Source organism: Benincasa hispida, chromosome 1, assembly GCF_009727055.1.
Source record: "Benincasa hispida cultivar B227 chromosome 1, ASM972705v1, whole genome shotgun sequence".
In the NCBI taxonomy this organism is placed as follows: domain Eukaryota; kingdom Viridiplantae; phylum Streptophyta; class Magnoliopsida; order Cucurbitales; family Cucurbitaceae; genus Benincasa; species Benincasa hispida.
In genome coordinates this window covers 21,997,573-22,015,152 of record NC_052349.1, presented here as the reverse complement: position 1 = coordinate 22,015,152, position 17,580 = coordinate 21,997,573, and the positions used below count along the sequence as shown (strand labels likewise).

Sequence of the window (17,580 nt, the reverse complement as noted above, 5' to 3'; positions counted from 1 at the left end):
TGAATCCCTTTTGGTTTTAAATATCCATTTACAACCTATGGATTTCACTCTTGATGGCAATTCGACAAGATCACAAACGTCATTGTCTTTCATGGATTTTATTTCCTCTTCCATAGCATTTATCCACTTTTGAGAGTTAGAACTTTGCAGAGTTTGTTGGAAGTTAGTTGGATCATCTTTCATTATGCCTACATCATTCTAATGTTCTTGAAGAAACGCAATATAATCATCTGGAATTGCACTTCTTTTCTCTCTAGTAGATCTCTTTAGTGGCAGTACTTGAGGTTGTTGAGTTTGAACTTTAGGTTCAATAACGGGGACTTCAATGTTGTCTTGTTCTATAATTGGTTCAATAGTGAAATTAGGAATTGAAGCTGAACATCATTTATAACCACATAAGGAAAATGAACTAGTTCCTCTTCAAAGACAACTTTTCTTATATTATTTTCTCTCTCAAACTCAACATCCTCGAGGAATCTAGCATTTCTCGTCTCAAACAATTATTTAGAAGTGACATAAAAAAGCTTAAAACCCCAAGAGCGCTCAGAATACCCAACAAAATAGCAGCTAATAGTTCTTGAGTCCAATTTTCTTTCATTAGGCCTGTAAGGCCTAGTCTCAGTTGGACAACCCCAGATGTGAAAATGCCTAATACTAGACTTCTTTCCTGTCCATAACTCATAAGGGGTTTTAGCTAATGCTTTACTAGGTACCCTATTAAGGATATATGTTGCAGTCTTTAGTGCCTCACCCCAGAGGGATTCTGGCAAAGAAGAATGACTAATCATACTTCTTATCATATCCTTAAGTGTTCTGTTTCGTCTTTCCGCTACACCATTCATGTTAGGTTTGTCTGTATTACGGGACAATTCCACATTCCTCTAGGTATTTGGCAAAGGGCCTTGGACGTTGTTAACCTGGTCCATCATATCTACTGTAGTATTCACCACCACGATCAGATTTGACAGCCTTAATTTTCTTTCCAAGTTGAAGTTCAACTTGAACTTTGAAAGACTTGAATACGTCCAAAGATTGAGTCTTCTCATGAATTAGATATAGGAACCCATATCTTGAATAGTCATCTATGAACGTAATAAAATATTGTTGTCCATTCCAAGAAGCCATAACGAATGGACCACAAATGTCTGTATGTATTAGTTCTAAGATGTCTGAGCATCTTTTGACACCTAATTTTCTTATGTTTGTCTTTCCCTTAATACATTCTACACAAATGTCGAAGTTACTTAAATCAAGGGAATCAAGAATTTCATCTAATACGAGTCTCCGAATTCTCTATTTAGAGATGTGACCTAAACGTTTGTGTCATAACATGAAGAAAGTCTCATTTAATTTAGGCTTTGTACCACATGAATTAGATAACAAGATCTTGTTAAATGAAGTAAAAGAATCAAGCATATATAAATTATCAATTAAAGAACTGGTACTAATAAGCTTGGAATCTTGAAAAAGACTAACTTATTATTTCCAAAAGAACGAGAAAAACTAAATTTGTCCAAACTGAAAATAGAAATTAAATTTCATCTAAATGACAGTACAAGAAAAATCTCATTCAGATCCAAATAACAACCAGTTTTTAAAAGTAATCTAAAATTCTCAATAGCTTCAACTGGAACACTGCTTTGCCATCGCCCACATAGATGAATCTTTCAGCATCACTTGACGGTCGATTCCACAGACAACCCTGCATCGATATACTTATGTGAGTAGTAGCACCAGAATCTACCCACCAAGTATCTATAGGTACAGAAGCTAATTTAACTTCAGAACAAACCAAAGTAAGAAGTTCACCCTTCTTTACACGCCACTTGGCGTACTTGAGACAATCTTTCTTGAAGTGACCTTTCTTTTTGTAGAAAAAAACAAGGACTTTTAGTAGCCTGTTTCTTGCTCTTATTCTGCTGAGATGTCCCTTCTGTAGCACCCGTAGATTTTCTTTTCTTCTTATCACAAGAGTCAGTTGCCAAATGAGTACTTTCTATCATTTCTCTCTTAATCCTATCTTTTTCTTGCACACATTGTGAGATAAGCTTATTAACACTCCATTTATTCTTTTGAGTATTATAGCTTATCTTAAACTGAGTGAATTGTGCAGGAAGATAGATAAGTATCATATGTACGAGTAAATTTTCATTTATCTTGATATCAAGTGCCTTTAATTTACCTACGAGATTGAACATTTCCATAATGTACTCTCTTATATTTCCATTGCCTTTATACCTCATAGAAGTTAAAGAAGTAAAAAAAACTACTTGCTTCCCCTTTTTCATTTTTAGCAAAATATTTCTCAATTTGGCAAGGAACTTATCGACATTTTCACTTTCCGTGACAGAGCCCCGAAAAAACTCCAAAAGTGCTTAATGATCATCAGACACATGCGATTTGACCATTCCCACTTCTCTATATTAGTCGTATTTTGTTGTTCCTCAAGTATAAGTAGGTTTATTAGTCCTTAATACAAGGTCCAAATTCATACACCCGGGAAGTATCTCTAGGCTTTCCTTCCAAATCTTGAAGTTCGATCCATTCAACTTAGGGATTGAACTCAAATTTCTAGATAATTGAGTAAGACCAACTGGAATAATAAACAATGAAACATATACTCACAACTAAAATATAACAACATAATTTCACATATGTGGTGGACCCTTTTAACAAGAAACCTAGCACAACATTGATGTTCAGCCTTTGGGTAAAAAGGCCAACTATAAATGGTAGTAGTAATCAAAGTAAATAGTCTTTCTTTGGGCCACTATTTTTCACATGAGCAATCCTTATAATTGTCACATACTCATTACCACATGCATACTCACAATTTAGCCAAATAATTATCTTTCTTTGGACCGATGATTATCCCCATAAATTCATTCTTATATTTTATAATTAAATTAATCTAGATAACTGAGGCTACTTTGGTAAAATATTATTTTGACCAATTCAATCCAAAATATAAGACACAATAATATAATAATATTAAATATATTCTTGTCCATAATGGGAGGAAATCACCTAAATTAACAACTGGATTTAAATATAAATCCATGATCAATTAAATTTGAATCCCCAACATGATTAATCAAATTTAAATTTGAATCATCAATCAAACTTTAAATTCAAATTCACAAAGTTATTCATTTAAAAGCTAGATTTAAATTCACTCAATTATCAACAATCAAGACTAAGAATCACCGGCAAAATCAGATAAGAAACATCGGCAAAATCAAACTAATTGATTTATTCCCAGTAGAGGTTAAATTGGCAAAATTGGATTGATTAGTTGTAAATAAAGTTTATTAATTATGAACAATCGATTTTAACTTTAAATTCGCCAAATTTATCCCATTAAAAAACACTTAAATTAAAATACACTGAAAATATCAATTAAAGAAAGAACAAGTTTTAAATTTATAAAGTTATCAATCTAAAATCAGTAAAGGCCTGACAAGATTTTAGACGGCAGTTAGCCAAAATATATGGCCGGTGACCTTCAATCGGTACTTAACCAAAGAATATGGCCGGTGATGTCCCTCCGCCGGCGAGGCCTAAAGTCGCGGTTCGACTGCACATGGTTCTTCTTCTTCTTCTTTTTTTCTTTAATTCTTTAAACTCTCTTTAATTCTTTAACCGAAACCAAAATGGAATCAAAATCCCAGTGGAAAACGAATATAAACCGACAATTCAACCTGAAATTCATGCTTTGATACCACTTGTTATCATAAATACTTTAAATCTTTATTAAATAGATATAACACTAGGATCATTAATGCTAAATTGTCAAGAATAACATATTAGATTTCATTGCAAAATTGACGACAAGCGACTATTGTCTTCCAACCAAAGCTCTGAATGTCTTAAATGAGATCTTTCATTTAAGAAAGATTGAGTGCTTGTTTTGGTATATCGGGGACCATAGCCCTAATTAATTATAAATGAGTTTCTATTCATTAAGTCCATATTCAATTAGGAATCTAGAGCGCTAATTAATTAGATCACATAATACACAATCTAATAAAATATGATAAATTATTAATCTGCATACACAACCCATACTTTAATTAAATATATTATTATTTAAATATGTCTAACATGACTGACTAATTAATTAGTTAATCAATTTAAATTTAAATAACTAAACAATCAAATAAATTTGCCTGGAAAATATTTTTTCATAAGTTTTTGAAGCAATCTAATTGAGTTAAAGTAGTTCTAAATCAAGGATGCAAGAAAAGTTTGAAATATCAATGTCAATAGACATATTGAAATTCAAATTTTATAGAAATATCGATATCGATGGAAATTTCGAGAAAAATTATGGAAAATGATGGAAGTTGATGGAAATTGTTATAATTAGTTAATCAAACTTTCATTGTGGCCTAATTAGACTATAATTGACCATTTTTAACCACAATTTCTATAAAGTAAGACAACATTTAGATGCCTATTGTAAATATATGTATAAATATTGATACGAGAGCAAAAATTAAAAAAAGAAATGAAAAAATAATTACAAAATAATATAAAATTTAGGAATATTTTGGGATGAAATGATGTGAAAATTATGAAAGTTTTGAACGGTAAAAGAAAAAAGAACTTGTGTCAATTGAGGTGAATGATCTGAAAATTTAATGAAAATAATTCAAATAAGGTTAAAAACAAACATAGGTTGTTTTTATAGTTTTTTCTAAATTCAATTTATTTAGAAATGAAAGTTTTGGACTAAAAATAAAGCTAAAAATTAAGATAAGTTGGAAATTTAAAAAAATAATACATAAAAAGACTTATCCCGATGAAAATTACATCGTTATGTGAAACTATAAAATTGTAATCAAGACCATAAAATTGAAAAACTTGAATTGGGCTAGTGTAGTTAATGAAAAAAAAAAAAAAAAGAAAGAATTTTTCTCAAAATATCAAAATTTTCTCGAAATTTCGAAATTTCGTCGAAATCATAGGAATCGGAATATTCTCAAAATCTCTCAAAATTTGAATCTTAAAATTTCGTCGAAATTGGAGGGAAAAGAATTTCAAGCTCTTTAAAATCTCGAGATTCCAATGAAAATTTTAAACCATGAATGCAAGTTTGGAGGAAAAAAACACTTGAAAGCTTAAGAAACTAGGGAAAAAAAGGCAAAGAAAAAAAATTGTTGAGTACAAAAGTTTTAAAAAAACCCTTAATGGTCTATTTGGTTAATGAGAATAAGAAGTGGAAATGGGAAAACATATTTTATCACCATGTTTGGTACAAGTTTTCAACCTGAAGAATTATATTATTACAAGTCATTTTTTTTTTCATCCATGGAGATTTTTCATAGCCATCTAAATAGGTGTATTTTCTCAATTTCCAATGGTTTTTCTATCTCTTACTTTTTAGCTTTTCATTTCATTTGTTTTCCTTGTATGTTGATATTGACTAATTTATTTAATTTTTATAAATATGTTTAAATTAAATTATAATTGACATATATAATTAATTTTAATGATAATAATGTTAATGTAATAATTTATTATATTATCGTGAATTAATATAATTTTTTTAAAAAATATGAATAACCATAATTATATTTGATTAAATCTTTTTTTTATTGGTAATATATACTAACATCGTAAATTATTTATTAAAATTATCAATTAGTCTTTAAAAAAAGGGGTCTTTTAAAATATAAAAATATATATTTAAAAATAGTTACACTTCATAACAAAAAGTTCCAAAAGTACAATTTGGAACTTTTTGCTGTAAAGTGTAAATATTTTTGGGATTTTTTCTTTAAAAAATATTAATTAATTAATAATAAAATAAACTAATTTTTTTAATTAAATAATCTTGTAACTTGTACTTCTAAATTTAATCTATAATTATAGTTATTTTTAAAAATTAAAAATGTTGTTTGACGATTTAAAATCAATTAGTTTATATCAATTTCTTTTGTATATATAAGACTTATAATTGACTTTAAACAATTAGCTAATTAACTATTCAATTATCAAAACTACAGGAAAAAAAGAAAGAAAATAGATATTTAAAAATTATAAATATTTTTTAATAAAAATTGATAATATAAATGTGCAATATAAAAAATTTAATTGATAATAAATATATTAAACTGGAGGATGAATGGGTAAATTTAATTAAATTTTAATGGCTTAAAATTGATAGAATAACTTAATATAATAAAAATAAATCAACAAACAAAAATTAATTATTGAAATTAATTTTGATTAATTTTATATTATATAATTGCATAAATATATATTCCCAGGCATCCTCATCCCATTTTTACCTATTTTCATACATAACCAAACACAGTCATCTTTGATTTCCAGACATTTTATTCTCCGACATCCTTTATTTCCAGACATCTATAAAACCTTAAATCAAATGGATTGTTTGTTTCTGGGGAATCCAATATTCCCATAGAGTGAGTATTTGAATTACCACATTTGTTTGTAGGAGACTTGAGGAGTCTTTTAGCCATGTTATATGGTGGTCTTATAAGTCTTCTTCCTCTATATGTATTTTTTTTCTTCATTCCTTATTGGCATCTTCGATGTTGAATAGGTTTAATGTTAGTCTTGAGGATTATTCACAACTTATGATAAAAAAGTTGAATAGAAAAAAGAGGGACAAAGACATTATTATCATGTGACAGAGCTTTGGTCCTATTGTCAAGATGAGACTACAATTGATCTTCAAGCTATCATCTACATAGTGCTAAAAGGCGTTGGAAGTTCATCAAAATCGCTTAGCTGCCACCTTGCTTTTTAACTAACTCTAGGCTTGCGAGAGTTTGAAGTAATAACTTCCCCCTGCGATCAGATGTTGAAAGCTCAATTGTGATACGTCTTGGAGAGAATCAAAGGGTAGAAGGGACTCAATTGGATTATCTGTGATTTATGGGGGCTCTAGTTGGGGCAGGTTTTAAGGTTGTTCATAGAAGTTGGATGATCAAAACTCTTAAGGGTCTGACGATTTTTTAAGTCGTAAGATGCATATTTGAAGATTTATAACCCCTTTGGATGTAGAGTCAGATTTTTGTAGATCATCAAAATCCTTAACAAAGATTGTGTGGACTTATCTAAGAAACCAAATGTTATTAAGGATATTTTTTTCTCGTCCGTCAAGTACATGTCCTAAGGTTTTCTGTAACGACCCTGCTTTCCTACCTATTTCTAGGACGCTACTTTATGCATACATAGGCTTAACGTACATTTCTTTTTTTTTTTAATTAAATAAATAAAAGAGTCAAAATTTTATTTAATAATGCTCAAATTAGCAAAGGTAAGAAAATATAAATAAATAATAATAAAATAAAATTTACCGTTTGAGTACCCCTAACTCAACTTTAAAATGGAAAACAATTAAATAGTCAAATAATAAAATTAATGAATATTGCATGAGAGTTTAAAATGCCTAATTCCTAAACCAGACTCCAAAACATGACACTAAGTGTGAAAGCAGTAAGTCGTCCTAATGGTCGGGTCATGCACCGGTCTATCATTACCCTTACTTGAAAAAATAGGAAAAGAAAAGGGTGAGTATAAAAGTATACTCAGTAAACGGCCCACTACTGGGCCCACTCAATGATCTGTTAGTCTTTCCATTGGACCAAAGTACACAAGGGCATCATAGGCGTAGACATAGGCATAGGCATAAGGGGCGAACCCGAAGGCACGTTTTCATAAGTAGTGACACCAAAGGTCACATGCATAAACATAAGTGGTAGTCCCAAAAGGACACCGCACATAAGCTTAGGGTGTGGGCCCGAAGGCTCACAACATGCGATGTGCATAGCCCAATGGCAATACTAACAGTCACTAAAATCTCAAATGGACATAAGCATGCAATCAAGGCCATAAATCAACATCAAACTTTATCACAGTTACCCATACATCAAACTTTATCACAGTTACCCATACATCAAACTTTATCACAGTTACCCATACATCAAACTTTAGCACATTTTACTCATACATACAGTGACATAAAAATTTTCCTTCTAACTAGCCGGCCTATCAAGATCTTAGAGCAATACCGGCAGTAAACCACTTACCTCGGGATAACGAACCGTCCCAAAACAAATCCTTACTCTACTTGAAAACTTGAAAACTTCCTTCACCGCCACACATTCCTGAAACCAACCACAAATTCCATGGGTGAAGATTAGTTTAGGCCCAAAAATTCCAAACGACGATGTGCTACCAGAAAGGGAATCAAAACTTACCTTAACAGACAGATCGGATGGAACCACCACGATTCAACAGTAACTAGAACCGACCGCGCCAAGACTGACGGACAGCGCTTGGGTTTAGATCGGCGGCTGGCGAACAAAGAGGACGGCGCAACAGAGAGAGAGAGAGAGAGGTGGCTCTGAGTCACGACTTCGGCTATTCGATCGTCGTTTTAGGTTGATAGACCGGTGAGAGCACAGTAGGATCGCGACTTTGGCGGATTCGGCAGGCGCGGGCTTGGTCGACGGCGAAGATGAGCACAGCTCCTCGTACAGCTGGAAGCAGGAGGTTGGCCGGAAAAGAAGAGAAAAAGAAAACCCTAGAGGGCGGCGACGACTGACGACGATGAGGCGCGCTGGGCTGAGGCATAAGAAGGGGGCGGCGGAAAAAGCACTGTGAAGGGGATCGTGAGGGCTAGAAGAAGGAAGAAAAAAATAAAAAAAGAAAAAAGGATTTTTTTCTTTCTTGCACGCAAACCGAGGTTCCCTAAACCCTCGTTTATAACCCTACTTTCCCTTCTATTTTCTTTAATTTAACTATTAACCTTTTTTTTTTATAAACATATATATGCATAAATCTTTGGGGCGTCACACTCTTCTCCCCTTAATAAACTTTCGTCCTCGAAAGTTCTAATCCTGAAAGAGCTCTGGATGCAGTGCTCTCATCTCGTCCTCTCGCTCCCAAGTTGCTTCCTTAAATTGATGCTTCTGCCACAGAACCTTCACCAGTGGCACCTCCTTGCTGCGCAAAACTTTCACCTCCCTAGTCACAATTTGCGCAGGCTTCTCCTCGTAACTCAAGTTTTCATTCAGCTGCAAGGGCTCAAAGTCTACCACATGAGAGGGGTCCGTTAAATACTTTCTCAGCATAGAGACATACATTATGGATCGCGGAGAGAGACGATGGCAAGGCCAAATGGTAAGCCACAGAGCCGACTCGCTCCAAGATCTCGAAGGGCCCTATAAAACGCGGACTTAGCTTACCCTTTTTCCCGAATCTTAGGACACCCTTCATCAGTGCCACTTTCAGGAACATTTTGTCACCTACCTCGAACTCCAGATCTTTACGCCTAACATCGGCGTAACTTTTCTGTCTACTTTGCCCTGCTAGTATTCTAGCCCTAATCTTCTGCATGCCTTCATTCGTCAACTCCATTAACTCAATTCTCACCAGTTTCCTCTCCCTAATCTCACCCCAGCAAACAGAAGACCTGCAACCTCTGCCGTAAAGAGCTTCAAATGTCGACATGCCAATGGTAGCCTGATAGCTATTATTATAAGCAAACTCTGCCAAATGCAAGAGGGAGTCCCAACCCCCTGAGAATTCCAACGCACAAGCGCGCAACATGTCCTCCAATGTCTAATTTAAACGTTCTGTTTACCCATCAGTTTAGGGGTGAAAAGCTGTACTGAAGTTCAACCACAACCTTAAAGCTGCCTTGAGGCTCTTCCAAAAACTGGAGGTGAAACGAGGGTCCCTGTCAGACACAATTGATATTGACACACCATGCAATCTTACTATCTCCTTCATATATAGCTGAGCCCATTTACTCACCGCGTATGTAGGCTTTCCTGAAATAAAATGTGTCACCTTGGTGAGTTTGTCTATCACAAATCACTGAGACCTTTTGCTATCCTAGGCAAACCCATGATAAAATCCATATCCACGCTCTCCCATTTCCATTCTAGCACATCCAATGGCTGTAGCAAGCCTGCTATCTTCTGCCTCAGGGCCTTCACCTGCTAACAGACTAAACATCTGTTGACATAGTCAGCTATCTCCCTTTTCATATTGAGCCACCAGCAATACCGCTTCACATCTTGGTATAATTTGGTACTACCTGGAAGCATCGAGAATGGAGAGTTGTGAGCTTCTATCAACAGTTCCCCTTTCAAGCCATTATCTGCTGGGACGCACATTCGTCCTTGATACAAAAGACCCTTGTCCACCGACACAGAAAATTCACTTGCCTAGCCCGACCCTACCTAACAACATTTCTGAACCAAGTTCGGATCACCCTGCTGTGCAACAATAATCCTCTGCCTCAAGGTTGGTTCAACTGTCAACTAAGCTAGCTGCGAAGTGACATCCCCCACTGCCACCACGTTCTCTGCTTGCTCCAGATCCTTACACAACTAAACCTGCTTAGTGATTAAGGTGACCGAATGAGCGACCTTTCGATTGAGGGCATCGGCTACCACATTCGCCTTATTTGGGTGGTAGAGGATCTCGCAGTCTTAATCCTTTACTAACTCGAGCCACCTGTGCTGCCTCATGTTTAACTCTTTCTGGGTGAAGAAGTATTTTAGACTCTTATGGTCGATGAAAACTTGGATCTTTACCCCGTACAAGTAGTGCTTCCAGATCTTCAGGGTAAACACCACCGCTGCCAATTCTAAGTCGTGGGTAGGATAGTTTCGTTCATGGTTTTTCAACTGGCGGGAGGCATAGGCGACCACTCTACCATATTGCATAAACACACAACCCAAACCCTTCTTAGAAGCATCACTGCAGATCACGAAGTTCCTGGAGTCATCTGGTATGGTGAGAACTGGTGTTGAAACCAACCTTTGCATGAGGTCCTGAAAACTATCCTCACAAGTTTTGCTCCAAATAAACGAAGCTCCCTTCCTAGTTAGTTGAGTCAGCAATGCGACCATGCAAGAGAAATTCTCTACAAACCTACGATAGTACCCAACCAATCCCAGGAAACTGCGCACCTCACTGACCGTTGTAGGGTGGGGCCAATTGGTAATAGCCTCAAACTTAGCTGGATCCACTGAAACCTCGTCTTTCAACACCACGTGCCCAAGGAAGGACACCTTCCGTAGCCAAAACTCGCACTTAAAAAACTTTGCATACAGTTTGTTTTCCCTCAGCGTTCCTAGGACCTTCCTAAGATGTTTCTCGTGTTCCGCCTCTATATTGGAGTAGACCAAAATGTCATCAATAAAAACGATTACAAAGGTGTCCAAGAAGTCCCTGAAAACCCGGTTCATCAAATCCATGAATACTGCTAGAGCATTGGTCAGATTAAAGACATTACAATGAACTCGTAATACCCGTATCTGAATCGGAATGCAGTCTTCAGAATATCACTATCTTTGATCCTCAGCTGATGGTAACCTGACCGTAGGTAAATCTTGAAAAATACAGTAGAACCCTGTATCTGGTCAAACAGGTCATCGATTCTAGGAAGCGTGTACTTGTTCTTGATGGTCACCTTATTCAACTCCCTATAGTCTATGCATAGACGAAATGACCCATCCTTTAACTTCACAAACAACACTGGTGCACCCTACGGAGAAACACTGAGTCGTATGAACCCTTTATCAAGCAGTTCCTGCAATTGAACCTTCAGTTCTTTCAATTCTGCCGGAGCCATTCTGTACGGAGCTTTGGATATAGGAATAGTGCCTGGCTCCAGTTCGATCGTAAAATCAATCTCCATTGATGGAGGCAATCCTGGAAGTTCTTCCGGAAATACATGGGGATAATCTCTCACAACTGGCTCAGAGGTTAATGCAATCTCGGTTTCTTTTGTGTCAACTATGCTAGCCAAGATACTCCAGACACCTTAGTTAATCAATCTCTTGGCCTTTACCGCTGAAATCACTTTGGGTAAAACTACCGCCTGGCCCCTTTGAACTTAAAATTGGCTTCCCTAGGGGGGTTAAAGTTCACCTCCTTACGAGAACAGTCTATGCTAGCATGGTTGGCAGCCAACCAATCCATGCCCAGAATTACGTCGAAATCATGCATGTCTAACACTATCAAAGTCACATCAAGGGTGCGGTTCGCTATTTTTAACTGACACGCTTTTATCTTTTCCCTTGCTATCATAATCTCTCCTGACGGTGTAGACACTGATAAAACATAACCCAAGGGTTCCAAAACTAATATAACATGCTTTACGAACAATGAAGAAATGAAAGAGTGAAATGAGCCAGAGTCAAACAATGCTAAGACATAGTACCCCAAGATTGGGAGCGTACCTGTCACCATTGTTCCTGGGTGCTCAGCTTTCCGACGACTGGTGGCATAGACTCGACCCTGTTGCTGCTGTCGGTTTGAACTACCCTGATACGAACTCGGGGGCTGACCCCCTACACTTCTGGAACCACTACAAGGGCATTGATCCACCGTATGCCCTATCTGCTTACATCTGAAACAAGTCCCTGTGCCAATCAGACAATGTCCCCAATGACGCTTCCCGCACGACTTGCACACCGGTCTTTCCCTTCAAACTTCTCCTGAAGCAAGCCTGCCGTTGGGTGTGCCTACCGACCTACTTGTACTCTAGTCGAGGGCCGGTGGGTCTTTCCCTTCAAACTTCGCAGAAGGTCCCGAAGTTTTCTACTTAACTTTCCTCTTCTAGTCGAGGGCCGGTTCCTCCGTCAAGGACTTCAGGAACTCTATCCCTGAAGGACAGGCCACTCGTGCTGCCACTCGGAAAGTTGCGACGTAGATGGAATGTTCTAGAGCTTGCACAATACCTCGCACCCTGTCCCGGAGTCCAAGCGCCACTAGCGCTTGGCATTATCGATGAGAACGAAAGCGGCACACTACAGCTTCTGCTCCTCTGGACACCTCATGTACTGAAAAATCCCCTCAATAGTGACAACCACAATTCTGCATTTGTGGGGTCTTTCAGGGACCCGTTAAACATTGGGGGATCATACTTCTTGAAATCTCATAGGTATCCGGCCTCCAAGGAAGGGCCTGCCACGGACCGATTCGTGGTCCTATCCTGATTCTGAACTGGTAGTAACGGGACTGACGAGGACGGCGCCTGCTATGACTGGGCGAGCTACCTACTCAGCCACCATACCCCTTAACTGTCCTATTACGACCTGCGTGACGACATTCCCAATGGCTGCAGCCATATCCGTATATTCTACTAGAATATCTGATGATGACGGTCATGGCGAGGGCACAGTCGAAGCTCGAGGCCCGCTTCTTAGTCTAACCTTCTTCCAAGTTGACTTAAAACAGAAGGCCGAGGTAGCGGGTTTCGCACCTCTTGGCTCTGCACCTCGAGTTCTTGTAGGTCAGGGTCCCGCTCCCCAACTTCTTTCTTACCTCGGCTGCCCCTTCCTCTAGTTCGTGGCGCCATACCCGGTGACCACACGCAATGCTTTAATACACACTAGTAAGGCAAACCATCAAACGACTATACAACAGGTAAGATTTCATATATATTTCCCTAAAGGACTTTAAACAACATACCTGGCGATGACGAAAGATCCATTTATGGCCATAAGAAACAGATTGGACTCACGATGTAAGTCAGTCTACAAAACCTAAAACTTAGGCTCTAATACCAACTGTAACGACCCTACTTTCCTACCTATTTCTAGGACGCTATTTCATGCATGCATAGGCTTAACGTACATTTTTTTTCTAATCAAATAAATAAAAGAGCCGGAATTTTATTTAATAATGCTCAAATGAGCAAAGGTAAGAAAATATAAATAAATAAACTAAAACAAAAATAAAATAAAATAAAATTTACCGTTCGGGTTACCCCTAACCCAACTAACGCTTAACTCCTAAACCAGACTCCAAAACATGACACTAAGTGCGAAAGCAGTAAGTCGTCCTAATGGTCGGGTCACGAATCTCTCTTGTCATGCACCGGTCTATCATTACCCTTACCTGAAAAAATAGGAAAAGAAAAGGGTGAGTATAAAAGTATATTCAGTAAGCGACCCACTACTGGGCCCACTCAATGATCTGTTAGTCTTTCCATTGGACTAAATGCACAAGGGCATTATAAGCGTAGACATAGGCATAGGCATAAGGGGCGAACCTGAAGGCACACTTTCATAAGTAGTGACACCAATTGCTAAAATTTCAAATGGACATAAGCATGCAATCAAGACTATGAATCTTAACACTAACAGTCATTAAAATGTCAGACAGACATAAGCATGCAATCAAGGCCATGAATCAGCATCAAACTTTATCACAGTTACCCATACATCAAACTTCAGCACAGTTACCCATACATCAAACTTAATCACAGTTACCCATTCATCAAACTTTAGCACATTTTACTCATACATACAATGACATAAGAATTTTCCTTCTGACTAGCAGACTTATCAAGATCTTAGGGCAATACCGGCAATATACCACTTTCCTCGGGATAACGAACTATCCCAAAACAAACCCTTACTCCGCTCGAAAACTTCTTTCACTGCCACGCGTTTCTGAAACCAACCACAAATTCCATGGGTGAAGATTAGCTTAGGCCCAAGAATTCCAAATGACGATGGGCTACCAAAAAGAGAATCGAAACTTACCCTAACAAACAGATCGGATGGAACCACCGCGATTTAACGGTAACCAGAACCGACCACGCCAAGATTGACGGATGGTGCTTGGGTTTAGACCGGTGGCTGGTGGACGAAGAGGACGGCGCGTCAGAGAGAGAGAGACGTGGCTCTGAGTCGTGACTTCGGTTGTTCGATCGTCGTTTCGGGTCGACGGACCGGTGAGAGCATAGCAGGATTGCGACTTCAGTGCCTTCGGCAGGCGCGGGCTTGGTCAACAACGAAGACGAGCACACTTGAAGCAAGAGGTTGGCCGAAAAAGAAGAGAAAAAAAAAACCTTGGAGGGCGGCGGTGACTGATGACGACGAGGCGCGCTGGGCTGAGACGTGAACGCGCCTCGTCGTGAGGAGGCGGCGGTGGAAAAAGCACTGTGAAGGGGATCGTGAGGGCTAGAAGGAGGAAGAAGAAAAGAAAAAAGGCTTACAATGGGGTTGCTCATGCCCTTAAGTCTTCTGAGGTCTTGTTTCCTTGTGATTTCTTTTGTAGTTCTTATTCCCTTGTGAGGGGTTTGAAGAATATATTTTGGGGTAATTGGTTCCAACATAGTGTTCTTTGTTTTATTTAAGATATTTGTTTTATATAGTTTGTTCTTGGTTTAATTAATTAATTTATTTATTCTTTTAAAAAAAGATAAAATTCAACCACGTTTTGAAAGAGTTAGTAATTTTTTCTTAACAAAAAACAATCATCTAAATAAATTAAAGCCACGTTTTATTTATGTCAAAGGAAAAAACCACATTTATATCTGTACTCTGCTAGAGAAAGCCCCAAAACTCAAAGCCCACCAGGTCAGCATCCTACGTGTTTCCACATAGTTTATCTACCAGCCATCCGATCCAGGTAACATTCATCCAACGGCAGAAGTTAACGCCGCGCTCGGGCGGGAATGCAAAAAGCTCGTGCTCCACGAGCGTTGCCACGAGGTCTTCAATCTCTTCAATCAAAATACGCCACATCATCACTATTTCACCCTTTGTTGACAACGAATCTCGGTTTAGTTTCAAATTCGACTCCTCGCTTCCCTTTTTCTCGACAAATCTTCAATCGATCACTTGTGTCGAACCCTTTTTCCCCAAATCCATGGAGGTCTCCGGCGCCGTTTCCCGGCATCTCTCCGCCTTCTTCCGCCATGATTTTGATCAATCCATCGAGCTCTCCCGTGCCGATGCTCGGCGGGCCTCCTGTAGCCTGTCTATTTCCGGTGGTTCTGTCGGTACTGGAACTCGCACTTTAGGGCTCGCCAGTCGTTGGAATATGGATTCTTCTAGGTTTTGCGATGACGGTCATTTACGATATTATGTTGGACCGACGTGCCATGGCGGGAGGTTGAAGAAGGAGAAGGAGGCGGTGAAGAAGAAATTGAAATTGTTGAAAGGATTGTCCGCTACGGATTATGAATCGAGCTTATTGTTTCATCTCGATCATGGCTCGATCGGCGAATTTCAGGCGGATCGCTTCTCTGTAAGTTGAACTATTCTGGAATCTATCGTTGTCTCAATCGTTTTTAGAATCTATTGATTCAGTTCCTGTTTGCTCGCGCCACTTGCTATGTACCGGTTGAATAATTAGGATGTTTCCCTTCTCTTTATCCGAATTAAGACTAGTATTTATCATTCATGTTGAGTTCAATTTGGACTTGAAATTTCTTTACATTTATTCGCCGTGAAATTCTTCTGTTTCTGCTCGATCGTCGAGAGAATGGCACTAGAACTCGATCTCCATTAATGATTTCTTTGTGGTGTTTGTTTTGGCTGCATAGATTGGCTTATAACATTCATTGATCGGATTGTTGTTCCTTTGATTGCAGATTGAGGAAACAAGAGAGGCATTGACAAGACAACTCCAACAGCTAAAATCAGAGGAGAAGGAACAGAAAAGGAAGAAGAAATTAGAGAAGGCCAAGCTAAAAGCAGCTCGAGCACAAACCATTCACGACTCATCATTTTCATCCTCTGAATCCAGTGACAATGAAGCCCATATGATCAACAAAAGCTACCGAATAAGGAAGGCGCTTTCGCAGCCATTCCCAGATCAATACCAAACCAATGCCATTCAAGGATCAACATTGCCTCCTCCGTTGCAAACCCAACTTCTCAATTCAAAATCCGGAAATGTCGGTGTATCGACATCTGTAGGGAGGATTGAAGTGTGTATGGGAAACAAGTGCAAGAAGGCAGGAGCAGCAGCATTGATGGAGGAATTTGGGAGGGTGATGGGGGCTGATGGTGCTGTTTGTGGGTGTAAATGCATGGGAAAATGTAGAGATGGACCAAATGTAAGAGTTTCTGGTGCTCTTGACATACAAAATCCTCTGTGCATTGGAGTTGGAGTGGAGGATGTTGGTAGAATTGTAGCTGAATATCTAGGACAAGAAAGGGGGCAGCAACAATCCAGGTTTGCACCTGCAAAATCTGATTGATACACATCATAGAAGTAAAATTTAGTGCAGCTTTTTTGATGAATTTGTAAAAAGTTAATCATCTTCTATTTTGAGTTATACTGAGTTGGGTTGGGATGAGGAAGTTTTTGGACTGAAACCAACTTTTAGGATTTTAAATTTTTCCATCCATTGGAGCTAGACAATTTCAATCTCAACTCAATCATGAAATTTGAGTTGGGTCCTTTGATAAAAAATATTGAAATTAAGAGTCTTGTGAATACTAATTTACTTATGTTTTAAATATTATATTGAGATATGAACAGCTTGATGTTTTTTTCTCCTTCATATTATGAAAATTGTTAAAGATCTCATTTTCGACTTTTAAACTATGTACTATTTTAACGATTTAAGGATTGATCAACTATATTGACTAGGAAAGAAACCAACATTGTAGTTATGGTTTATTGTTGGTCTGCGACCGACATTGTAAGTTTTAGTATTGACCAAAAAAAGTTTGCTTTTTATAATATTAAAGATGGAAATAAGATTCAGGCAAATACTTGAGAAAAATTGGAAACTTTCATTTTATGTTATTTGTTTGCATTTGTTCAAAAATA

General features: G+C 37.7%; 1 protein-coding gene and 1 long non-coding RNA gene across 2 annotated transcripts; one reads left to right on the top strand and one right to left on the bottom strand.

The window, feature by feature from the left end:
* Window positions 1-7,849: 7,849 nt before the first annotated feature.
* On the bottom strand, window positions 7,850-8,729 carry LOC120087946. Its single transcript, XR_005484734.1, has 2 exons — window positions 8,238-8,729; window positions 7,850-8,144 (listed from the first exon to the last, which is right to left on the bottom strand). It is a non-coding gene; the product is annotated as an uncharacterized LOC120087946 (long non-coding RNA).
* A 6,849-nt stretch (window positions 8,730-15,578) lies between these two features.
* LOC120087940 (diacylglycerol O-acyltransferase 3) lies at window positions 15,579-17,285 on the top strand. Its single transcript, XM_039044961.1, has 2 exons — window positions 15,579-16,044; window positions 16,391-17,285. The coding sequence occupies exons 1-2, from the start codon at window positions 15,664-15,666 to the stop codon at window positions 17,000-17,002; spliced, it is 993 nt and encodes a 330-aa protein (XP_038900889.1). The 5' UTR covers window positions 15,579-15,663; the 3' UTR covers window positions 17,003-17,285.
* The last annotated feature ends 295 nt before the right edge of the window (window positions 17,286-17,580 follow it).

Bases quoted from the DNA above. Each gene is read 5' to 3' on its own strand.
- LOC120087940 (XM_039044961.1), top strand. From the start codon at position 15,664: ATGGAGGTCTCCGGCGCCGTTTCCCGGCATCTCTCCGCCTTCTTCCGC. The intron at 16,045-16,390 runs GTAAGTTGAACT...CTTTGATTGCAG, and splicing joins TTCAGGCGGATCGCTTCTCT to ATTGAGGAAACAAGAGAGGC.